This window comes from Galeopterus variegatus, unplaced genomic scaffold (genome assembly GCF_000696425.1).
Source record: "Galeopterus variegatus unplaced genomic scaffold, G_variegatus-3.0.2 Scaffold2134, whole genome shotgun sequence".
Classification (NCBI taxonomy): Eukaryota; Metazoa; Chordata; class Mammalia; order Dermoptera; family Cynocephalidae; genus Galeopterus; species Galeopterus variegatus.
In genome coordinates, this window is record NW_007728245.1 from 249,798 (window position 1) to 275,517 (window position 25,720).

The 25,720-nt window shown below is 40.2% G+C and overlaps 1 protein-coding gene across 1 annotated transcript in view; it reads left to right on the forward strand.

The window, feature by feature from the left end:
* Window positions 1-25,720, forward strand: part of LOC103596877 (SWI/SNF complex subunit SMARCC1-like) — a gene marked incomplete at its 3' end in the record, with an annotated part of 74,916 nt that overhangs the window by 10,216 nt on the left and 38,980 nt on the right. Inside the window, exons 2-4 of the mRNA XM_008580639.1 lie at window positions 4,024-4,118; window positions 4,877-5,308; window positions 12,531-12,650. Coding sequence (XP_008578861.1) covers window positions 4,024-4,118; window positions 4,877-5,308; window positions 12,531-12,650 — 647 coding nt within the window. The remainder of the gene's footprint in view (window positions 1-4,023; window positions 4,119-4,876; window positions 5,309-12,530; window positions 12,651-25,720) is intronic.

The window sequence follows — 25,720 nt, forward strand, 5'->3', positions numbered from 1 at the left end:
GAACCGGTCTGTATGTGGGATCCGAACCCTCGGCGGGAGCGCCGCCGCGCTCGCAAGCGGCACACTGTAGCAGTGCGCCACCGGGCCGGCCCCCTTGCTCTGTATTTTAAATTATACAAGAAGAAGCTCAAATTACTCTTGTTAAATTTTTTTTTTTCCTTTTTATCTTTTTTTTTTTACTGACCGGTAACAGGATCGCAACCCTCGGTGTCGCGCCCACACCGGGGACCGGCAATGGGATTGCAACCCTCGGTGTTGCGCCCGCACCGTGCTCAACCAGTGAGCGGGAACTGGTCTGCACATGGGATCCGAACCCTTGGCGGGAGCGCCACCGCGTTCCCAGACGGCGCACTTTCCAGTGCGCCACTGGGCCAGCCCTTGTTAAATTTTTTTTTACCAAGATATAAAACACTTAATTCTCAATGTTTCTAATCTTTTAAATTACAGTGTACTAAATAAATTTTACTATATCAATTTCCATTAAACTATGCATTTATAACCAATAGAGGTTTTTTTTTTTTTTTCTTCTTTTTGTCTTTTTTACTGACCGGTAACGGGATCGCAACCCTCGGTGTTGCGCCCGCACCGGGGACCGGCAACGGGATCGCAACCCTCGGCGTTGCGCCCGCACCGCACTCAGCCAGTGAGTGGGAACCAGTCTCCACATGGGATCCGAACCCTCAGTTGTTATCAGTACCGCACTCTCCCGAGTGAGCCACGGGCCGACCCTACCCTTACTAATTTTGAAATATACATTAACTGTGGTCATCGTGTTGTGCAAAAGATCTTGATAAGATTATTTATTTATTTATTTTTTTAAAAAGATGACCGGTAAGGGGATCTTAACCGTTGACTTGGTGTTGTCAGCACCACGCTCTCCCAAATAAGGCACGGGTCGGCTCTATTGATAAAAATTTTTAAAGGCCATGGAATAATTGAAATTTTTCCCACTGATTATTAAGAGTGCTTTGTGTACTTACGGTCATTTTTATCGTCCTGTACTCCTGTGCAGAGAGGACTGTCTGTAGTCAATTATGGCCACCAAATTTTTATGAATTTAGACTTCATTAGATTTGAGTAATGTTTTTTGTTTGTTTGTTTGTTTTTTTAAAAGATGGCCAGTAAGGGGATCCTAACCCTTGACTTGGTGTTGTCAGCACCATGCTCTCCCAAGTGAGCTAACTGGCCATCCCTATATAGGGATCTGAAGCCGTGGCCTTGGTGTTATCAGCACCACACTCTCCCAAGTGAGCCATGGGCCGGCCCTAAGAGTAATGTTTTTGGGGCTGGCCAGTTAGCTCAGTCGGGTAGAACACAGCCTTGTAACAACAAGGTCAATGGTTTGGATCCCCATACCAGCCAACTGCCAAAAAATAAAATAAAATAAAGGTCAGGAAGGTGGATGGGGTGGTAGGTTGAGTTTTGAAAAAAGATTTCTTTAGTGTGCATCCAATCCCATATTTGTCTGTTATTATCGTTATAAAAACAAAAAGAGAAAAAGAGTAATGTTTTTGCCTTTTCTGTTCCCCTACCATCCCTTCTCAAATAATTCAGTCCTGAAGTCATTAGACAAAAGAGAGTAACCATATTTACAATGACCTAGCATGGGATTGTAGAAGCCAAGAAGGGTAGCTTACAATACAAAGTGAAATGCTTACCAATGCTTACAAGTAAAGCCAAAATTCCCTGTTGCAACCAAATTACATTTATACCCCATGGACTTAAGGAGGGTTTCAGGAAGCATGTTTCACAGTTCAATATATTGTTACCAGTTATTTTCATGACTTATGATGGGGTTACATTCTTATAAACCTATTGTAAATTGAAAATATTGTAAGTAAAAAATGAGCATTTTCTAGACGTGATATGATGCAAAACACAAAACATAATATCGTAAAAACACTGGCAACATGGAACACTGTATAGTATCAGTTGTTTACCCTCAACATGATCACTTGGCTGACTGGGAGCGGCAGCTCACTGCTGCTGACCAGCATCCTAAAGCATATTGCTAGCCCAGCAAAAGATCAAAGTTAAAAAAAAAAAAAAAAAAGGGCCGGCCCGGTGGCGCACTGCTACAGTGCGCCGCTTGGGAAGCGTGGCAGCGCTCCTGCCGAGGGTTCGGATTCCACATACAGACCAGCCGCTCACTGGCTGAGCGAGGAGCGGGGGCAACACCGAGGGTTGCGATCCCGTTGCCGGTCCCGGTCCGGTACGGGCGCAACACTGAGGGTTGCGATCCGTTGCCGGTCACGAAAAAAGACAAAAAAAAAAAAAAAAATTTTTTTTTGGCGGCTAGCTGGTACAGGGATGGTACCCTGAATCTTGGTGTTGTCAGCACCATGCTCAAAGTTCAAAATTTGAAGTATTAATTTACTGGTGTTAATGATTGTATTGTGATTATGTAAGAGAATATAATTGTCTGTAGGAAATATTAAAATTTCAGCATTTTACTCTCAAATAGTTCAGGAAAAGAAAGAGCTCTTTGTACTGTATTCGCAACTTTTCAATGAGATTGTTTCAAAATAAAAACTTTAAAAAAGTGATGTAACCATTTCATTAAAAATGTCCATCTTTATAATGTGTCCTTTATTTATTTATTCATTTATTGGTGGCTGGCTGGTGTGGAGAACCGAACCCTTGACCTTCGTGTTACAAGGCTGTGCTCTAACAATTATTTAATTTTTGATGATGTTGGCTGGTTAGCTTAGTTGGTTACAGCCCACTGTTATAACACCAAGGTTTTTTTGTTTTTGGTGGCTGGCCAGTACGGGGATCCAAACCGGTGACCTTGGTATTATAAGGCTACCGCACGGCATGGTGTTGTAACAATAAGGTCAAGGCTTCAGATCCACATGCAGGGCAGCCCCCCCCCCAAAAGGAAACATTTTAGATGTTTTTCTAAAAAGTGAAGTATATAATTTTCTAAATTATTTTACTTGAGCAAAAAAGTTGAAATATCACTGTCCTGGAAGAAGTAATTTCCCTCTCCATGGCTGTAGGCAAATGAAATAGCTTTCTGAACCTCTCCAGTGGATTTTCTCTGCTCTGGTCACATGTTATTAACAGAAAACACATTGTGCTTGGGAAGGGGGAGAGTAGTATTCCAGGGTCTAATTCTTGGGTTCGAAAACCTGTCTCTAATACTTGCTAGCACATTACTTAACTTCTCTGTGCCTCATTTTTCTTTCTTTCTTTTTTTAAAAAGATGACTGGTAGGGCCGGCCCCGTGGTGCACTCGGGAGAGTGCGGTGCTTGGGTGTGCCAGCAGTGCTCCCACCGCGGGTTCGGATCCTATATAGAGATGGCCAGTGGGTTGCGATCCCTTTACCGGTCACAAAAAAGACAAAAAAGAAAAAAAAAGATGACCGGTAAAGGGATCTTAACCCTTGACTTGGTGTTGTCAGCACCACGCTCTCCCAGGTGAGCTAACCGGCCATGCCTATATAGGGATCCGAACCCATGGCCTTGGTGTTAGCACTCTCACAAATGAGCCACGGGCCAGCCCTCTCATTTTCTTTATCTGCAGTAATGCAGGTGTTCTTAGTACAAAGCATGGCATGTAAGTGCTCCATGAACATCAGCTATTATCAATACTTCTGGAGTCTAAATTCTTTTTTTTTTCTTTTTGTCTCGTTTTTCATGACCGGCAACGGATTGCAACCCTCAGTGTCGCGCCCGCACCGGACCGGGACCGGCAACGGGATCGCAATGTTGCGCCCGCTCCTCGCTCAGCCAGTGAGCGGCCGGCCCGTATGTGGGATCCGAACCCTCGGCGGGAGCGTCGCCACGCTCTCAAGCGGCGCACTGTAGCAGAGCGCCACCGGGCGGGCCCTGGAGTCTAAATTCTTAAAGGGCATGATCCTATCTTATTCCTATTTTATTCTCATTCTCTCTGCCCTAGACTGTTTATCAGGTCATCTTTCCCCAGTCTTTTTTTCCTCTAATCTATCGTTCACACACCTGCAATTGTTATTTTCCTAATATATATATAAATCTGATGTCATTTCTCTGTGCTTACAGGTAAAGTAAAAATTCATTGCCACAATCAAATTACGCTTATAAGAGATTCACGAAGCATGCTTTCACAGTTCAACGCCTTTATTCCAGTTGTCTTCGTGTGTCCAGAATGTTCTTTCCTCCCTGATCACATTCTATTCATTTTAAAAAGGTCTCACAAAACTCGGCAGACTTTTTCACAAGCGATTAATCACTTGCTGCTCTAGATCATATATCATTATGTTTATAGCTCCATTAGGGCCAATTATACTTTAATAATTTAAAACCTGTCTGCCTCTATGTAGGCCATTCATTCATTCATCAAATATTTATTGAACATCTATTAGATAACAGGCCCTGTTTCCAGCGCTGAGGATACACCTGTGAACAAGTCAAGATTAGGTTCTCATGTAATTTATGTGGACGATAAGAAAATAAACAAGAAAAATACCAGGTAGTGGTGAATACTACGCAGAAAATGCCGAGTGGGTGTTCAATATTGTGTGGTAAGGGATCGGCTTTCCGAAGAACGAATTTGAAAGCGCCTCTTTAGTAAAAATCAGAAAGGAAGACCTGTCATGGTCGCGGGAACAACTGGTGCAAGTCCCCAAGGCAAGAATAAAGTACCGTGGCTGGAGCCACAGGGGGCGGAAGGTCTGTGAAGCCGAAGAAACTCCGTGGCCTGGGCGTCCCAGATGATGTTTTACAGAGGCCGGCGCAGACTCTCACTCCGCGTGCGGGGCCCTTGGCCAGCATTCAACACCCTAACGGGCTTTCCGCTCGGCATGCTCACACCAGGACTATTCTCTCCGGCGGTGGCAGGCGATGACACACATTCTCCACGCAGCTGTCCACCGCATAAAACGATTCCACGCAGAACCCTGGCGAGAGCCAGACGCAAAGCACGTCGAAGAGTGTTGCGCATGCGTACGCGCGTGCTCGCGTCGGTTACGGCGCCCGTCCCGAAGTGGGGCGGGGCCGGGCATCCGCGCCGGAAAGGGGTTGGCTGGGCGGGGCCGGGAGGCGGTGGTGGTGGCTGCGCGCGCGCGCGCGCGACCGGGAAACGCTGCGAGGGCCTCGGCAGGCCGGGGGGCAGGGACGACAGAAGGAGACGATGGCTGCGGCGGCGGGCGGCAGCGGGTCGGGGGCGGTAGCGGGCTCTGCGGGCGTGGGAGGCTCGGCGGCGGCCGTGGGCCTGGCAGTTTATCGGCGGAAGGACGGGGGTCCGGCCAGCAAGTTTTGGGAGAGCCCGGAGACGGTGTCCCAGCTGGATTCGGTGCGGGTTTGGCTGGGCAAGCACTATAAGAAGGTGGGTTCTCGCGCTCGTGGAAGTCGGGAGGCCGCGTGACGGGGACCAGGGACGGCTGCTGACCTCGCGGGCCTCAGGCCGCCCCTCCCCCCCCCCCGCGCGCCGCGAGGGACAACAAAGGCAGGCGCCGGGCCCGCCACGCCCCCGCCGTACGCTTTCGGCGCCGGCGCGTCCCGGGCCTGACTCGGTCCCGAGCTTATTTCCTCCGAATCCTTGCACCCCGGGCGAAATCCCCTGCTCCCCCTCGTGTGCAGGAGCGGGTCGAGCTCAGCAACCCGGACAGTGTGAATCTTCTCTTTTGTTAGGTGTGTGAACAATGATCTTTAAGAACTCTGAGCCAGTGTGAGAAAAAGCAGCTTCATGTTTTGTTTAGAGACTAGTCTTGAAAGTGTTGAGGTAACCAAGGTTTTGCTACCTGTTGTTGATTTGCTAAAAGACTGTGGACGATTGTACTAGGAAGTTAAAAACAGGTTAACATCATGAATCATAGTATTGATGAGAACTATTAAAAATGACAGTTTTTACTTCATTGTGCTTTTGGTTACGTATGGTGTGAGAACAAGAGTATAGTGTTCACTTGTACATAATGTGTTCTTTCCTTCTCTGAGAACCCAATTTATATTAGAGCTCCCCACTTTATAGAAGTATTTGCCACTTCTTGAAATTATTTCTTCGTTTGTTTCTCCTTCCTTTGGAATGTAAGTTCCGCTGCGTTAGTGGTTTTCAAAATTGTTATTTATAACAAATGTTTTTTAGTAGCCGAAAACACTTCCCCCAAATTTCCGGAGCACCCTCTTCAGTTCTGTACTTCCCCCCATTGAGGACCATAGCACAGGGGCAAGAGCTTTGTGAGGCCTGTGCGTACAGCGTGTCCTGGAACATGATTGGTACTTAATGCCTCGCCCTTAGTAGTTGCCTAGTAAATATGTGTTGAGTGAATGAAAAGATAACTAGTTTAGGAACTTAATCATTTGAAGACTGTCAGCATTTGACAGTTGTTAGGCATGGGCTGAGATCTTGGTTTCTTTGACATTACACTGTGGTACTTTCAGAAATGACCATTTCATATCACAAGTTTGAGGAAGTGAGGGACAATAATTATATTTTTAGATGCTTTGAATTTTTTTACCTCCCTCAAGTCACTTTTGGGACTGTAGGTTGTTTTCATCTGCACGTAATCAAACGAGAATATTGCCCTTCCTTATATAGTGATAAATTGGTCATTTTTGTGTGTAGGCAGTAGAGCCTCTGGAATTGGCTAAAGAAACTGAATGTTATGAAAACAGTTGTTAATTTTTTAAAACATGTTCCCTCCAGCCAATGCTTTCGGTCTTAAATTCAATGAAACTTTAAAACAAAAAAAAATGCTCAGGAGACACATTCCTTTGAATATGAAGGAAGAGAGTGGAAAAAGGCAAATAATAGTCATTTCTACCTCTTCAAACTCTCTGTGTATCAGATTGGGCTCAGCTTTAAGAGGGTGGCTTTAGGCTTGGATAATCCTTCAGACATTTGTTTGGGTGGGTGAGAGGCAGACTGAAGGGTTTGTTCTACCACTGCACTAATGTTGATTCAGTGTCCCTGAGGCTTTAGAGACAAAGTCAAAGTTAGGTTTGACTTCTCAGGACTTCGCGGTTTATTTGGGGGGGGGGGGGGTAGCGGCCGGTATGGGATCCAAACCCTTGACCTTGGTGTTACAACACCACGCTCTAACCAATTGAGCTAACCCTCCAGCCTTTCTCAGGGCTTTGGAAAGCGAGAGTATATGTGTTTCTTGGGTTTACTCAGACTCAGAATTGTGTATCTCTTAGGCCTGACAGCCAGAATTCATACTAATCAGCAGGTTCTTTGATTCTTTTCTACACATTGCTACTGTGTGTACACATTGATGAGTTTTATTTATTTATTTATTTATTTATTTAAAAGATGACCGGTAAGGGGATCTAAACCCTTGATTTGGTGTTGTCAGCACCACGCTCAGCCAGTGAGCGAACCGGCCATCCCTATATGGGATCCGAACCCGGGGCCTTGGTGTTATCAGCACCGCACTCTCCCGAGTGAGCCACCGGGCCGGCCCACATTGATGGGTTTTAACTAAACATTTTATTACGTTTAATACTGCATTTTCAAGCAACTAGTTTAAATGTGGGCAACTTATATGAAGTAAGTGTAACATTGCTAGTTGCATTTTTATTGATGGATTTAGCCATGCATCAGGGAACAACTGAGCATCTATCATATGACATGTCCTCAGTCCTGAATGATAGATATTATTTACCTTATTTTACAAATGAGAGCAACCCAAGGCTCTGGATTTAAGAACTTCTCTAAGATCACAGGAGTGGTAGATTTGAGATTCAGTGAAGATTTGCCTGGGTCAAAAGTCCAAATTTTTTTTGCTACACATAATATGTTTCTTTTTTTTAAAAAAATTTTTATTTTTATTTTTTTTTTATTTTTAAAAGATGACCGGTAAGGGGATCTTAACCCTTGACTTGGTGTTGTCAGCACCACGCTCATCGTATAACTTCGTATAATGTATGCTATACGAAGTTATTAGGAATTGAATCTTCAAGAGTCCAAATTTTTTTTGCTACACATAATATGTTTCTTTTTTTTAAAAAAATTTTTATTTTTATTTTTTTTTTATTTTTAAAAGATGACCGGTAAGGGGATCTTAACCCTTGACTTGGTGTTGTCAGCACCATGCTCAGCCAGTGAGCGAACTGGCCATCCCTATGTGGGATCCGAACCCGTGGCCTTGGTGTTATCAGCACCGCACTCTCCCAAGTGAGCCACGGGCCGGCCCCATAATATGTTTCTTGTAGGAACTCACACTCTAGTGGAAAAAGTTAGTAAACCTACTTGAACAACCCAGATGAATTCAAAATAAAAGAACTTTCTTGCATTATCATTGTTTTCTAAATGCACTTAGTAGGTGCTCAGTAAATATTTGTTGAGTGATTAACAAGTTTAGGAACCTACTCATTTAACTTTGTTGATAAATTTGGTTTAGCAACACGGTGAATACTTTATGACTAGGATTAGCTTCCACTAAGCCAAAGGAGTCCAGATGAGGTGACCACCTTAGCCTTAGGTAAGAGGAACTGAAGCACAGGGAGGTTAACTGTTTGCCCGAGGTTGCATTTTAAGTCCTGCAGCATTGCAGAAGCTTGTTCATCTCCTTTCTAAGCTGCCTTCTGTGTATTATTGGGTGCATGTCCTTCATTCTAAATTTGATAAAGATGAGGGCTGTACTTCTGTCCATAGATTCTGTGTGGTTTTCATATTATAAAACATTACCAATGCTGATATCAAACTGATTCAACTCATATACCTCGGATGTGAAGTATATCTATAAGCCATTAAACTCCCAGGTATGTTTTTTCCCAAAGTTTGGCGTATTTCTGAAATAAGATTTAAGATTTCAGGATGATTACTAAAATTAGGCTAGATTGCTTAATGAAGGTATTTTTATACCCTTTACACAAATTATTTGACAATTAAAGAGAGTTAAATGGTTTTTTTTAATGGAACATTTGCTGCAATAGGATTGTTTAAGGTCAGGTTTAACTTTTGATAGTTCATTAATGCTGTAAATAATATTTTAAAAAATTGATAAAACTTTCTGAACATATCTTCCTGACTTTCCTAATTGAAATACTTTGAGACTAATGAGTTTTGTTTGGCGCACTGCTACAGTGCGCCGCTTGTGAGTGCGGTGGCGCTCCCGCCGAGGGTTCGGATCCCACATACAGACTGGCCGCTCACTGGCTGAGCGAGGTGCGGGCGCAACACCGAGGGTTGCGATCCCGTTGCTGGTCCCGGTCCGGTACGGGCGCGACACTGAGGGTTGTGATCCGTTGCCGGTCACGAAAAAAAGACAAAAAAAGACACAAAAAGACAAAAAAAATAACACATGGTATTGAACTTTTTTTGATCAAAAGATAAAATGCTTATAACTTAGTCTGTATAATCATTAAATTTTTTTTTCCTAATTAGGATTCAGTGTTTGGAAAGCTTTTAGGAATTTTTCATGTGTTATGTGATATTTTTGGAAGCAGTTGAATGAAATCTCATATCAGTATGGGATAGTGAAATGAACATTACATTTGATTGGAATATGTGAGTTCAGTACTCCTCTTGGCTGGTAATTGGTGATGCCCTTGATCAGATCACTTGCTTTCTGTGTGTTTAATTTTTCATTTATAAGTTGGGAGTAAGGCTGTGACTCTCATAGGACTATTGTTAGAATCAAGTGAGATAGTTCTTGAAGATGGGAGGGATTATATAAATATGAATTGGTAGTGATATTTATGCGATATAGCCTGTGGTCAGTCTGTTTCATTCTTATTGGTTAAATAGAATGTTAAAATTTTGAAATTTTTAAGAGTTGATTTGAAAAGCTAAAGTTGTGCATTGGCTGCCTTTTGAGGGGGTGCAGGTATATTTTACACTAACAAATTAATATTAAAGTTCATTTATGAATTAAATATGTCATCTCTTACATGCATTTTCATGTTTAGTTATTTTCGGGGTGATTTGGGAATAAATATCTAATCAGAGTTAAATATTTTATAATTTATTTATTTTTGGCAGCTGGCCGGTAAAATATTTTATAATTTAAAAATTGGACTTGAAAATACCTACGGTTTGATTGGGCTTTAACCTGGCAATCTTTATTCTAAAACTATAGGGTTTCCACATGAAACCTTTCTTATTCTGAATGACAGAATATATTGAATGAAACATGTATAAGTAATGAAGTTTAGGGTATATACAAAGCTATATTTACCACAGTTATTAAAAATTACTTTTTGCCTGCAAGGTCGATTTGATTCCAGCTGAACATCTTTCCCCCAGGATGTTGTCTTTTTTAGCTTTAGAATTTGGCATTGTTCAGTTATCTACTGTTACCTGAAAAGTAAAGAATTATGGTTATTTTTTTTTTACGTCACTTTTGTATGTTGCACAAAAACTGCAGTACATTATATGACCCCTTTGGTAACGTGTATTTATTAAAGATTATTAAGTTACTTTGTGGATGTGTACAATGCATTTTGCTAGTTCTGTAGGATAAACTTGCAGAGTTTATTCTTTATTAAAGGTTATACTATGTTAAGTTTTACTTGCTAATTACTTACCGATTGAGTGTTATTTATTAAAGATTTACTATGTCAAGTAAATTGGAGAAAAATGATGTTGAATTCTCACTTGGAAGGGTATAGTTCTTCAAAAAACTAGACTTGCTAGTTTTTGTTGGGAATTGGCAATAAATTGTAGGAAAGGGGAATTTTAAGTAGTTCTTAAGATTTAAAAAATTGCTTAACTGGTTTTTAACTTTTAAATTATTATAAAATTCATTTGTTAACTGAGATATATACTAGTAGCTGAAATGGATTTTTTAAAAAGTCTAGTGGTTCTTAAAGTGTGGTGCCCAGACCAGTAATGTCACTTGGGGACTTGTGAGAAATGCAAATTCTTGGGCCTGACCTGTCGAATTAAAGACCTATTAGAAACCCTGGGGTTGCAGCTAACAATCAGGTGATTCTATTGCATGCTAAAGTTTGAGAACCATTGTTTCAGACTGACAGAATTGACATGGGCTTAATTGTGTGAAACTTGTCTCCAGTGTTTGACTCATGTTTGCCATATGTGGGTCATTTTGTGACCAAGTAGAAATATATTCTTATGGAACACCCTCAAACTAATATAAAAGGAAGTTTTTTATGGGGCTAAGAAGGAGTGATCTAGAAAATGAATAGGCAGAATTTTTCTGTAAAAGGCCAGCTAGTGAATCTTTTAGGCCTTGTGGAACATGTAGTCTCAGTTGCAGCTCAACTCTGCTGTTGCACTGTTGCACAAAAGCAGCTGTAGTTGATACATAAATGAATGTGTTGTACTTCAATAAAATTTTATTTATGGACGCTGAAATTTGAATTTCATATAATTGTCATGTGTCTTTTAAAAAATTTTCTCCCCAATTATTTAAAAATGTAAAAACCATTAGCTGTGGGGCACACAAAAATAGGAAGCTGGCTGTATTTTGCTGACCTCTGGTCTAAAAGATTCCATGTGAAATAAAACATTCTTACAAAATACTAGTGTTCAGCAGTTAACTGAATGTTGGCTACATCATTTACAGTGGGAATCTAATGCACCTCAACAGATGAAAATTTGAGAGACTATTATGCTTAAGAATGATTGCCCTTTTATATTATGCTGTGTCTTTGATTGGCAGTAGCACAAATTGAGAGCCATTCAACTTAATGTAAGTAATTGTAGACTCTTCAGCTGATGTCATTTTGCCATACACCACTCATTTAAAAAATATTGTAATAGTAACATACCACATTAACCTTGAAATGTTGGCTGGTACTTGGAAGGAGGTTTGCTCCAGGAAGAAAATTTAGTTGTTCAATAACTTTTATTTCTTTTCTTTTTTTTTTTTTTTTGAGACTGGCCGCACTGCGCTCAGCCAGTGAGCGCACTGGCCATCCTATATAGGATCTGAACCCGCGGCGGGAGCACCGCTGCGCTCCCAGCGCCGCACTCTCCCAAGTGCGCCACGGGCTCGGCCCAACTTTTATTTCTTTTAATTAATTAATTAAATTTAATTTTTTACTATTTTGGCAACCGACATGTACAGGGATCCAACTCCTACCTTGGTGTTATCAGCACCATGCTTTAACCAATCGAGTTAACCAGTTGGCCAGCCCTGTTATCTTTTGTGAAACTGAAGGGGAAGAAGTGTAGATGTTTCTCCTCAAAATTTGAGGTTTAATATATATATTTTTTTAAATTGAGCGTATTGGCTTCTCAGTGTGATATTGAACATTTAATACCAAATTAAAATTTTACGTTTTATTTAATTCACTAATTTATGCTTTCCCTTTCATGTTACCCATTATCTTTCCTTGCTATGAAGCTACCTTGCTGTCTCTACCACTAGTTTGGCCTTTTGACATTCTCTGTATCAGCGTGGATTACTTTTCTTTTCTTTTTTTTGTAGTAAAAAACACATAACATAAAATTTGCCATCTTAATCATTTTTACATGCATACACATATTTGTTTTTGTAAGCTCCTTTATAGCAGAGAGCGTTTTTCAGAGATCTATAAATCTGCCACAGTGCCAGTGCTTAGTAGATACTAGGAAGAAAGCCAACATTCTCTTCTGCAATGATTGTACCAGTTTTTGAATCCCTGTCTTTATCTTGCAGTATGTTCATGCAGATGCTCCTACCAATAAGACACTGGCTGGACTGGTGGTACAGCTTCTCCAGTTCCAGGAAGATGCCTTTGGGAAACATGTTACCAACCCTGCCTTCACCAAACTCCCTGTAAGTACATCAGCTTATAATACTGGGGGATCTAGAGTCTCTATACTCTTGGGTGCAGCCTACAACTGTTTTCCTGTGCTGCTGCTAGCCTATAGAATTTTTTTTTTTTTTAAAGATGACTGGTAAGGGGATCTTAACCCTTGACTTAGTGTTGTCAGCACCATGCTCTCCCAAATGAGCTAACCGGGCATCCCTATATAGGGATCCGAACCCATGGCCTTGGTGTTATCAGCACCACACTCTCCCGAGTGAGCCACAGGCCAGTCCTAGCCTATAGAATTTTTAAAAAGTAAAAAGATGAAACCTCAACAGAATTTTAGTTATAGGATATTATTATATTTTAGCCATAGGAAGCTTCTTTTTCAGGAGTCATTTAACATTTGCATTAAACATTGCAACAATCATTATAAAGACTTAACTATTAATATTTTACTATGTTGCAGTTCCCTATATTGTACTATACCATGTCTTCTCCATTCTTTCTCCTGATTCAGGTCTTCTGGCTTAGAATACTATTGTGTGGAATTTTTATGTTTTTGGAGAAAGATATTGGAGAAAGATATTCAGTTTAGTCTATTGAGATTGGATTTCCTATAGGTACCTCAGGTTTAGAAATCCCATATAGGGCCGGCCCGGTGGCGCACTGCTATAGTGCACCGCTTGGGAAGTGCGGCGGCGCTCCCGCCGAGGGTTTGGATCCCACATACAGACCGGTTCCCGCTCACTGGCTGAGCGAGGCGCGGGAGCAACACTGAGGGCTGCGATCCCGTTGCCGGTCCCGGTCCGGTACGGGGGCAACACTGAGGGTTGGAATCGGTTGCCGGACACGGAAAAAGACAAAAAAAAAAAAAAAAAATTTATTTGAAAGTGCTTTTTTTTCCTACTGATTTGAGCTCACCAAATGTTAAGCATTTGCTTATGTGCCAAGTTCTGAGAATGGATGCAAAGAGTAATACAATGTGTTGTTTGTCCTCAGGGAGCTCACACTCTAGTGTACTATGTGAATTGTGCCTTTCACTTTCCTGGCGATATCAGGAAATGCTTTCCATGGGACAGGACATTTGAATTTGAGTCTTGAAAGCTGAATATGAGTTCTTCGGGTAAATGCTGGAGGATGGGATTTTCAGGCAGTGGTAACAGTGTGTAAAAGTGTTAAGGCCTGGAAAAATTAGGTACCTTAAGATAGTTGCAGATAGTTCAACATGACTGGAGCTGAGGGTAGATATAGGGCAATAGACAGAGAGATGGGCTAGCATCAGTCATAAAAGTGCTAGAAGTATGTAGCATTTATCCTGAAGGTGATGGGGAACCACATCACAGAGGAAAGTAAAAAGTGGCTTGGTCAATTTTGGGTTTTAGAATAACCCCTCAGGCTTTAGTGTGAAGAATGTCTTGGAAGCTGTTGAAATTGGAGGCTTTGAAAGCTAGTTCTCCATGAAGATATTCTCATCATCCAAGTGAGCTGAGGTGAAGGCCTGTCGAGGAAGCAGTGTATTCAAAGAGGACAGAAAGGAATTGGAAGAGTTTAAGGGGATAGAACTTTGTGATTTTCTTGGGGGAGAGGGGCTTGTAGGGCTGGAATAAGAAAGAATTGACAGGGGTGACTGCCCTGAGCAGTCAGATACCTTTAGCACTAAGGAGAAAACCAGAGTAAAAGGTTTTTGGAGAAAGATATTCAGTTTAGTCTATTGAGATTGGATTTCCTATAGGTACCTCAGGTTTAGAAATCTCATATAGGGCCGGCCCGGTGGCGCACTGCTACAGTGCGCCCCTTGGGAGCGCGGCGGCGCTCCCGCTGAGGGTTCGGATCCCACATACAGACCGGTTCCCGCTCACTGGCTGAGCGAGGGGCGGGCGCAGCACCGAGGGTTGCGATCCCGTTGCTGGTCCCGGTCTGGTACGGGCACGACACCATTATTTACCTCTAGATTTTAAAGATTAGGGAAGAATATTTTTAGGCATAAGTCATAATTAAAAATAATTCATGGCTTAGTGCCAGTGGCACCACGTATACTTTTCTTTCTCTGAAAATAGTGTTCAGCATTATTCCAAATCAAAGGGATTGATATATTTTGTAATGGTGTAGAACAAAAATGGATGAGGGAGACAGTTAATAGAGCAAAAAATGTTTTAGTGAAACATGTAAGCAATTTATCTTTAAAAGTTTTTTTTTTCCTGAATAAGCAGTACTGGTATAAGATTACACTATTTGGGCTGATTCCTTTTTCTTTTTTTTTCCTTTCTAAATGAAAGTGGAAGTTTATATACTACTTGTACCCAAGTCATAGTGTATATCACATAAGGCTCACAGGGTATAGTCTATCAAATGCTAACTGAGAAGTTAGAAAGATTTGGAAAGAATAAAGGATTTTATAAGACTAAAAATATATTGCATAGGTAAATGTATTGTGAATTGAAGCAAGAAAAAAATATTTTCCCCTCCACTAAAATTAAGAATTTATATAATCCCGTCAAGGCTTGGGTACATGTGCATACATAACATAAACATGATTGTAATAACAGAATAGACTCATTTTTCCATTCTGCCTTTTATTTTGTTTTTTTATTTTATATTTTTTGCTGGCTGGTACAGAGATTGAACACTGGACCTTGGTGTTACCAGCACCACACTTTAAACAACTGAGCTAACTGACCAGCTATATTCTGCTTTTTAAAATAGATCATTAGCTTTCATGTTTAGAAAACAGCAAAGCTCTAAGACCTAGAAGACTAGAACGTCAAGTCAGAGTCTAAAGTAACTGAAGATTTTAAATGTGTTTATTAGATGTCCAAGATTTTAAACTTGTCATTGCATTTAAAAAATTAATAATTGAATTTGCAACTAGAGTAAAAATGTAGCATTTTCCTGACCTACTTTTACTCTGCCATAGTATGTATTTCAGAACAGAGAGACTATCTTCGGGAACGTCGGACTAGAAAGGAGAACATAAGTATTGTATGAGTATTGGAAGTGAGCCTTTCAGTTTGTTGCTTAGAACTCTGATGAGAGTAGACTATAAGCAGCAATTTAAGTGAAATGGTGTGGGAAGTTTACTTTGTGGAGCAATGATTTAGTTTCATTTCTTTATAATTTCTTATTGTGAAATTTAACATAAAGAAAAAGAGTAAAACAAATTTTGACTTAAATAATTACAAAGAGAACACCCATTTAACCATAATCCAGGTCAGAAATAGAACATTGCCAACAATCCAGAAACTCTTAATGTATCCCTTCCCCAATCATAAACCCCTTTTTCCCCCTAGAGGTAATCTTTTCCTTGCTTTTCTTTGTAGGTATTAGCATGTTTGCATGCATCTCTAAACAATATAGTATAGTTTTTTTTTTTGTGGCTGGCCATTACAGGAATCCGAACCCATGACCTTGAGATTATAAAGCTGCACTTTAACCAGCTGAACTAACCAGCCATTTGTTTTTTTATTTTCTGAACAAAATAGTGTAGTTTTGCTTGTTTTTGAATTTTATTTGACCTTGGTGGTTACTAGCACTACCCTCTCTCAAGTGAGCTAACCAGTCAGCCCCTCACTGTAGTTTTATTTTGATTTTATTTTTTTCTCAGTATAAAATTATCAATTGCCGTATGTAGTTTTTATTTTTATTATTTATTTAATTATTTTTTTAAAGAAAATGAAATTTTATTAATATTACTTTTTACATTCTAGGATGTTGTTGTGGAGCAGTTGGGACAGAGGGGGAGAAAGGAAAGGGGAAGGAAATGGGATGGAAGAAGGAGGGAGGAGGACGGGTGGGATTGAGGCCTGTGGCACCCCCCCTCATTCCCATAGGAGAGACTGGGGGGCTTCCAGCTGTGGCTTGGTCATTGCTGGGCTGGGTGCAGATGCCAGGGGGGTGAGTAAAAGTCCTCGCCCCACACCATCCCAGCTTGGGAACCCAGGGCTCTTCTTGCTGGGTTGGTTGCATGTGTTGGGGGTGCATTGCCAAGGCCTGAGGTCCCCCCCAGCCCTGCTTGGGAGAGTCTGGGGCGCTTCCTGCGGTGGCTTGGTGGTCACCGCTGGGCTGGCTGCGGGTGTCCCCCACCCTCAGGATTGTTTGTGGGTGTCTGGAGGCATTGCTGAGGCCCCTGTCCCTCCCCCCTTTCTGGCTTAGTATCCTAGGGGACTTCCGGTTTTTCTGTGTTATAGGTGTTCTTTGAAATGAGACCTTTACTAGTTAATATGAAACTTTGTCTCTGGTTGCGGGTACTTTGTTTTTTCTTTGAGTTCTGTGTTGGATTATTTGCTGTTCCCACCATTTAAACTCTGCACTAGGACTAATTTGTTATCCGTTGCTTACTTCTAAAATGGAATTTCTCGTGGGGACCAGTACTTTAGCTGTGTGTTGAGCTAGATTGCTGCTTTGCTGCTGTTTTCCTAGGGAAGGCTTTTTGTGCAGCTCAGGTTTTAATGGTTGACTTTATAGTTCTCATGAGATCCAGTACACTCGGGTTGTGTGGAAACTCTGGTCTGGGCCTGAGTCTTCTCATCAAACTGCACCCCCTGCAGTTCTGTATTCCTGACCAGTCTCCTGTGAGTGGTCCTTTGCTGATAGGGGTGCAGATCAGCTGTCCTTGCTGTGCCCCAGTGTTCTCCCGGTGGGCCCATCTCCCCCACTGCCCATGCTGCAAACAGTTCCCATGGGGCCAGCCCATGGCTCACTTGGGAGAGTGTGGTGCTGACAACACCAAGTCAAGGGTTAAGATCCCCTTACTGGTCATTTTTTTGAAAAACAAAAACAAAAACAAAAAAAACCCCTCCACTTCCCATGGGATGGGCCGTGTGCCAGTCCCTTGCAATGATTCACCGGCCTCTGAGTGTCTCCTTTTCTTTGGTTTTTGTGGCTCCTCACTCCTACGTGAATCCACAGGAACCCTATGGGTCTTGCTGGCCCAGGGGTTGGCAAGTCCCTCTTCTCCTCTCCCACCTGCAAGCAACTTCCATCTGGAGGGCACAGATGCGGCTTTTGCCGGCTCCTGCTCCATGCGCTCAGCAGTTCCAGCCTGCATGCGGCTGGAGCTCCAAATGGTCCAAGCGGTTTTTTCTTTCTCTCATCGTGGCTTCTCTTACCTTCATGTACTCTGTCGATCTCTCCTCCTCTTCCCCTGAGCTCTAGTGGCCCCAGCTTGATTGTCGTTGCTTTTTTATAGTTGTAAATTGGTTGATTTGTGGGAGAGAGTGATGCTGGGGACTGTCTATTCTGCCATCTTGACCAGAAAGTCCTCACTGCAGTTTTAATTTGCATTTTCTTAATGACGTTGAACATCTGTTTGTGTATTTACTGGGTATTTTGTACATCTTTTGTGAGTTGTCTATCCAAATAATTTTTTTTGTTTGGTCTTCAAGACAACCTCTATATTCAGAGATTCACTAGAAGGACCACAGAACTCAGCATTTTGTTGTACTTACCAATAAGATTTGTTACAGCAGTGTAATAAGTATACACAGCTGGGTCATGAGGAAAAAAGACACAGATGGGGGAAGCGATGTGTAGGCTTCCTTCCCCCAGTCATGAAAATGTGGCAACACATGATTCTGCCCCTCATTAGAGACTCAGGCCCAAGGTTTTTAGTGGGGAATGGTTACATAGGTACCTTCTACCTAGCTTATACAAAATTTCAGACTCCCAGAAGGAATGCATATATTCATCATAAATCACATTGTTTGCACAAACAGTCTAGGCACAGTGAACCACCCTTCTTACCAATTAACCTTTGACTTGGAACACATGGAGTCAAATTTTTAGATGCCAGTCAAGGGTTAACCTTGAAATTAGGCCTTATTAATGATAGTAATATGAGGCCTACTGTGTTATTAATTACTTTATGCACAGTTGTTTGTCTTTATATTGAATTTTTAAAATTTTTATATATTCTGGATACAAACTCTTTATGATATATACAGTGCAAGTATTTCCTCCTTGTCTGTGATTTGCCTTTTTGTTTTCTTAACAGTATCATTCCAAGAGCAAAAGTTTTTAAATTTTGGTGAAGTTCAATTCATCAGAATTTGTGATTTGTGCTTTTTGTGTTCTAAGAAATCTTTGCATATCCCCAAGTCACAGTGTCTTAGTCCATTTTTTGTTGTTACAACAATACCCGAGACTGGGTAGTTTATAAAGAAAGGAGGTTTATTTCTTACAGTTCTGGAGATGGGAAGTCCAAGATTGGGTGGCCACATTTGGTTAGCTTCTGGTGAGAGCTTTGTGCTATGTCATAACATGGTGGAAGGCATCACAGGGTGAGAGAGCAAGAGTGAGAGCCAAAGAGATAGAGCCAACCTGGCTTTTATAACAGACCCACTATGGTGATAACTAACCCACTCCTGTGATAACCCATTAATCAGAGCCCTCATGACCCAATCACCTCTTAAAGGCTCCACCCCTTAATAATGTTACATTGTGGATTAAATTTCAACATGAGTTTCAGAGGGGACAGATATTCAAACAATAGCACACAGACTATCCTGTATTTTCTTCTAGAAGTTTTATATTATGGATTTAGGTTTTATGTATTTTGAGTTAATTTTTACATATAGTATGAGGCAAGGCCTGAGGTTCACTTTCTTTTTCTTTTTAAATGAAGTTAATTTATGTTTGGTGGCTGAACCATGGACTGTAGTGTTATCGGCACCATGCTCTAACCAATTGAGCTATTTGACTAGCCAATTTCACTTTTTTCAATACTGATGGATATCCATTGTTCTAACATCATCAGTTGTTGAAAAGACTTTCTTTTCTCTTTGAATTACCTTGTCACCTTTGTTGAAAATCAGTTGACCTTATATGCATGAATCTATGTGGACTCTATTTTGTCCTGTTGATCTAAATATCCATATTTTTGCTAATACTAAACTTTTGATTACTGTAATTTTAAGATAAAGTTTTTCCCTGATTTTATATTTTTTATTTCTTTTCCTTCATTGCCCTGGCAAGCACCTCTGACTCAATATTGAATAGAAGTGGTTAAGGCAGGCATTATAACCTTGTTCTCATTCTTAGTGGAAGAACAGTTTTATACCATTAAGTATGATGTTAGCTGTAAATTTTACACATATGTCTTTAATCCAGATTGTGCAATTTCTCTACTATTCCTAGTTGGCTGAGAGCTTTTATTGTGAGTGGCTGCTGAATTTTGTCACATGTTTTTTCTATATCTTTTGAGATGTTCAAAAGCCTTTTGTCCTTTATTCTGTTAATATGGTAAATTTCATTCAGTAATTGATTTTCAGCTAGTTAACCTGGCATTCCCAGGATAAACCCTACTTGATCATGATATAGTTTCCTTTTTATATTGGGTTTGATTTGCTGGTATGAAAGTTCCATAAGAATTGAGTTAGTTATTCCTTGAATATTCTTAGAATGCAGTAGTGAAATCATCTGTGCCTGAGTTTTTTTTTAGGGGGGTTGGTTTGATAACCAATTCTTTAATAGTAATAAGGCTTATATTTTATTTCTTTTGTTAGTTTTGGTAAGTTGGATTTTTCTATAAATTTTTCAGTTTCACTTAGTTTGATATTACTGACAAAGTTTGTAATATTCTCTTAAATCCTTTTTTTAAATACACTTTAGTTTGGGGGCCAGCCTGTGGCTCACTCGGGAGAGTGCGGTGCTGATAACACCAAGGCCAAGGGTTCGGATCCGGTATAAGGGATGGCTGGTTTGCTCACTGGGTGAGCATGGTGCTGACAACACCAAGTCAAGGGTTAAGTTCCCCTTACCGGTCATCTTTAAAAAAAATAAATAAATAAAATAAATAAATACACTTTAGTTTTTAGAACAGGTTTAGATTCACAGCAAAATTGAGCAGACTATACATTTTTTCCCATATAACCCCTGCTCCCACATATGCACAGCCTTCCTCACTATCAGAATCCCCCACAAGAATGGTACATTTGTTACACTGACACATTATCACCCAAAGTCCGTCATTTTTGTTAGGGTTCGTGTTTGACTTTGTACACTGTATGAGTTTTGGCAAGTGTATATAATGACATGTATATACCATTATAGGAACATACAGAATAATTTCATTACCCTAAAAATCCTTTGCACTCTGACTTTTATGTCTCTCTACTCCCTAATCCCTGGCAACCATTGATCATTTTACTGTCTATAGTTTAGACCTTTTCTGAGTGTCATATAGTTGACTCATATGATACATAGTCTTTTGGGTTGGTTTCTTTCACTTAGTAATATGCACTTAAAGTATTTTCAAGGCTTGATAGCTCACTTTTTTTTTTTTTTGGCGTTGAGTAATAATCGATTATCTGGATGTACTGCAGTTTATCCATTCACTTACTGAAGGCCATCTTGGTTGCTTCCATGTTTTGGCAATTATGAATAAAACTGCTATATACATCCATGTGCAGGTTTTTGTGTGGACGTAAGTTTTCAACTCCTTGGGTAAATACCAAGGAACACGATTACTAGATTGTATGGTAAAAGTATGTTTAGTTTTGTAAGAAATTACTGTCTTCTGAAGTGGCTATACCATCTTACATTCCCACCAGCAGTGAATGAGAGTTCCTTTTTCTACACATCCTCTCCCGCATTTGGTGTTGTCAGTGTTTTGGACTCTGGCTATTGTAATAGGTGTGTAGTGGTATCTCCTTGTTTTACTTTGCAGCTTCCTGGTGACATATGATATTGAGCATCTTTTCATATGCTTATTTACCATCACTATATCTTTGATGAAGTGTCCGTTCAGGTCTTTTGCCTATATTTAAAATGGTATTCTTATTGTTAAGTTTTAAGAGTTTTTTGTATATTTTGGATACCAGTCCTTTATTTGATAGTCTTTTGCAAATATTTTCTCACAGTCTCTGGCTTCTCATTCTCTTTACAGTGTCTTTCATAGGGCAAAAGTTTTTAATTAATTAATTTTTTTTTTTGTGGCTGGCCAGTACAGGACCTTGGTGTTGTCAGCACCACGCTCTAACCAACTGATGCTTCCTCATTTTGCGTTTGATTTTGATTTTTTTCCTAGTGTACCATTTTGATTCCTTCTTAATTTTCTTTTTTTAAAAAATATATATTTTAAAATTATTTTCTTATTGGTTACTATGGGCATTAGAGTTATATCCTAAATTTATAACAATCCAGTTTTAATTGATATAAATTTAGCTTCAGTAGCATGTATTAACTCAGCTCCTTTCCAACTTCATCCTCTCCATGTTATTATCAGAAATTATGTTTTTATACATTATGTGTCCATTAATATAGGTGAGTTTATGATTATTGTTTTATGCATTTACCTTTTAAATCATGTAGGAAACAAAAAGAGGATTTACAAACCAAAAAAACCCTCCAACAATACTAGTTTAATAACCTGAGTAGTTATTTCTTCCACTGATTCTCATTTCTTTGGGTTTGAGTTAAGGTCTAGTCTCCTTTTGTTTCATCCTGAAGGACTTTCTTTTGCTTTTCTTGTAGGGGTGGTATACTAGTGACTTAGCATTTATTCATTTGGGGTATCTTAATATCTTCATTTTTGATGGATGGTTTTGCCTGATATAGAATTCTTGATTGACAGCCCCCCCCCCAACTTTAAATATATCCTCTCATTGTCTCTTATCCCCATGGTATCTGGTGAGAAATTAACTGATAATCTTATTGAGAGTGTCTTGTATATGATGACTTGTTCTCTTCCTGCTTTTAAGATTCTCTTTTTGATTTTGGCTTTCAACAGTTTGATTATAATTTACCTTGGTGTGGATCTCTTTATCATGCTTGGAGTTTTAAGCTTTTTCTATGTATAAATTTATGTCTTTCATCAAATTTGGGATGTTTTCGGCCATTATTTCTTCAAAATTGTTTCTGTCTCTTTCTTCCCCTTTTGGGATTCCCATAATGTGTATATGGGTACAGTTAATAGTGTTCCGTAGTTCCCTTAGCCTCTATTCATTTTCCTTTATTCTCTTTTCTTTCCTCAGAGATGGTTTGTGTCAGTTTCCTTTTTTTCTCCTGTGAATGAGCTGTACTTTGCTGTTTCTTTGTATGCTTTGTAAGTTTTTTGCTGAGAACTAAACTTCTTGAATATTGTAATGCGGTAACTCTGGTAATCATATTCTTCCCCCTCTCCAGGGATTGTTGCTGTTGCTTGATAAAGGCTGCAGTTATTCTTTTGTTTAATGAATTTTCCAGACAGCTTTTACAAAGACTTTATTCTTTGCTGTATGTTGTTACAACATCTTTGTGACTCTCACAGATGCTGCATTAAGTTTGGCTAGACTCCAGATTGGCAAAATAATTGATTTACATAGTTCTTGTGAGCTCTTTATTTGTTTTGGTGGAGGAACCCCAACCCCTGCATTGTCTTACTCTTTTCACCTTCTGTATTGTCCTATCTGGTCTATCTTGATGAATGTACCATGTGTCTTTGAAAGTAATGTGTTTAATATAGTTGGTGAATACAGTATTCTACAAAAGTCAGTTACATCACAGGGGTTGATAATGATATTCAGGTCTGTGATTTTACTGATTTTTTTGGGGGGGTCTAGATTTGATATTGCTGAGGCAGGATGTTAAAATTCCTACTGTGATTATAATTTCCCTCTCTTTTTAATTCTGGTATTTTTTGCTCCTGTATTTTGAAATTATGTTATTAGGCCTATGAATATTTATAATGAATTCCCTCTTTTATTGTTATGAATTATCCCTATGTCTGGTAATAATTTTTGTCTTGATATCTATTTTATTATCTAATATAAAGAAGTTACTCCAGCCTTCTTATGCTTACTGTGTAGAAGGTGTATCTTTTTCCATTCATTAATTTTCAACTTGTCTATGTCTTCATATTTCAGGAATGTCTCTTGTAGGTAGTTTATGGTTGGGTCTTCCTTTTTTATTTTTCACTCTTAACAATTTCTTCCTTTTAATTCAAAAGATTAGACTATAAACACTTACTCTTATCATTGGTGTGGGTGGATTTAGATGTACTATTTTTTGTTTTCTGTTTCTACACTGTGTTTTGTCCTTTTGTTCCCTCTTTCAGGCCTTCTTTTGGGTTGTTTGAATTTTTTCCCCAGTATTCTATTTTAGTTTATTTATTGACATTTTAGCTATCTCTTTATCTTTTTTTTGTGGTAGCTCTAGGAATCATAATATATATATACTGGACTTTTCACTTTAATTACTTAAATTTGAACTGCCTTGATCATACAGATACTTCTACCATTTCTCCTTCCACCTTTTATGTTACAGTTGTCATATGTATTGGATTTACATGAACTGAAAACTTCACCAGGCATTGTTAAAATTTTTTGGCTTTAAACTAGAGTTCAGAAGTTTTTTTCTGTAAGGGCCCAGACAGTAAATATTTTATGCTTTGCAGGCCACACAATTTTTGTTGTAAGTACCCAATTCTCACATTGTAGCATGAAAGCAGCCATCCATTGATAATTTGAAAATGAATGAGCATGGTTGTATTCCAGTTTAACTATTTACAAAAATAGTTAGTGGGATGGATTTGGACTATAGGTCTTAGTTTGCTGACCCTTGGTTTACGTGGTCACATGTCTTAAGAATCTTTTTTTCCCCTTTGATTTAAAGGCTTTGTCTAGTAGTCTTAAGAATCTTAAGAGGATAAATATAATGCTTTGTATTTACTCAGGTGTTTACTCTTTCCATTACTGTCTGTTCTTTTCTGCAAATCCAAGATATCCATTTGGTATTGTTTCCCTGCTGCCTGAAGAGCTTTCTTTATCATTTCTTGTATTACTTGTTGGTCTCTGGGCCACAAATTCTCTTAGTTTAACTTTCATCAGGGCTGGCCTGGTGGCTCACTCGGGAGAGTGTGGTGCTGATAACACCAAGGCCACGGGTTCGGATCCCATATAGGGATGGCCGGTTCGCTCACTGGCTGAGCGTGGTGCTGACAACACCAAATCAAGGGTTAAGATCCCCTTACCGGTCATCTTTAAAAAAAAAAAAAAAAAAAGGGAGCCGGCCCGTGGCTCACTCGGTAGAGTGCGGTGCTGATAACACCAAGGCCACGGGTTCGGATCCCATATAGGGATGGCCGGTTCGCTCACTGGCTGAGCGTGGTGCTGACAACACCAAATCAAGGGTTAAGATCCCCTTACCGGTCATCTTTAAAAAAAAAAAAAAAAAAAGGGAGCCGGCCCGTGGCTCACTCGGTAGAGTGCGGTGCTGATAACACCAAGGCCACGGGTTCGGATCCCATATAGGGATGGCCGGTTCGCTCACTGGCTGAGCGTGGTGCTGACAACACCAAGTCAAGGGTTGAGATCCCCTTACCGGTCATCTTTTAAAAAAAAAAAAAAAAAAAAAAAAAAGAAAATGTATTCCTTTTTTTTGGCAGCTGGCCCAGTATGGGTTTGCCTCCATTTTTGAAGGGTAGTTTGGTTGGATATAGAATTCTGATTGGCACTTTTTTTCTTTTGGTACTTTAAAAATGTTTCATTGTATTCCGTTCTCCATGGCTTTTACTAAGAAATTTGTTGTCATTTCAATCGTTTTTTTCCCCTTTATGTAATGCATCCCTTTTCTCTGGCTGCTTTCAAGATTTTTTTCTTCATCTATGGCTGTTATTAGCTTGTTTATGATGTATGTAGGCATTTACAATTTTTTGTCTTGTTTGGAGTTCAATGAATGTATGTCTTTTACCAAATGTGGGAGGTTTTGATATGGGATGATTTTGACGTGGGATGGTTTTGGCCATTGTTTTTGCTTCAGTCTTGTTCTCCTCTCCTGAGACTCCAATTAAATTTGTTTCAGATATTTTGACATTGTATCACAGGTCCCAGAAACTCTGTTTTTTTGTTTTTGTTCAATTACTTTTCTCTTTGTTCTTCATATTGAATAATTTCTATTCATCTTTAAATTCACTGACTCCTGGGCTGGCCCGGTGGCGCACTGGAGAGTGTGCCGCTTGGGAGCATGGCGGCGCTCCCGCCGAGGGTTCGGATCCCATGTGGAGACCGGTTCCCGCTCACTGGCTGAGCGCAGTGCAGGCGCAACACTGAGGGTTGTGATCCCGTTGCCGGTCCCCGGTACGGGCGCGACACCGAGGGTTGCGATCCCGTTACCGGTCAGT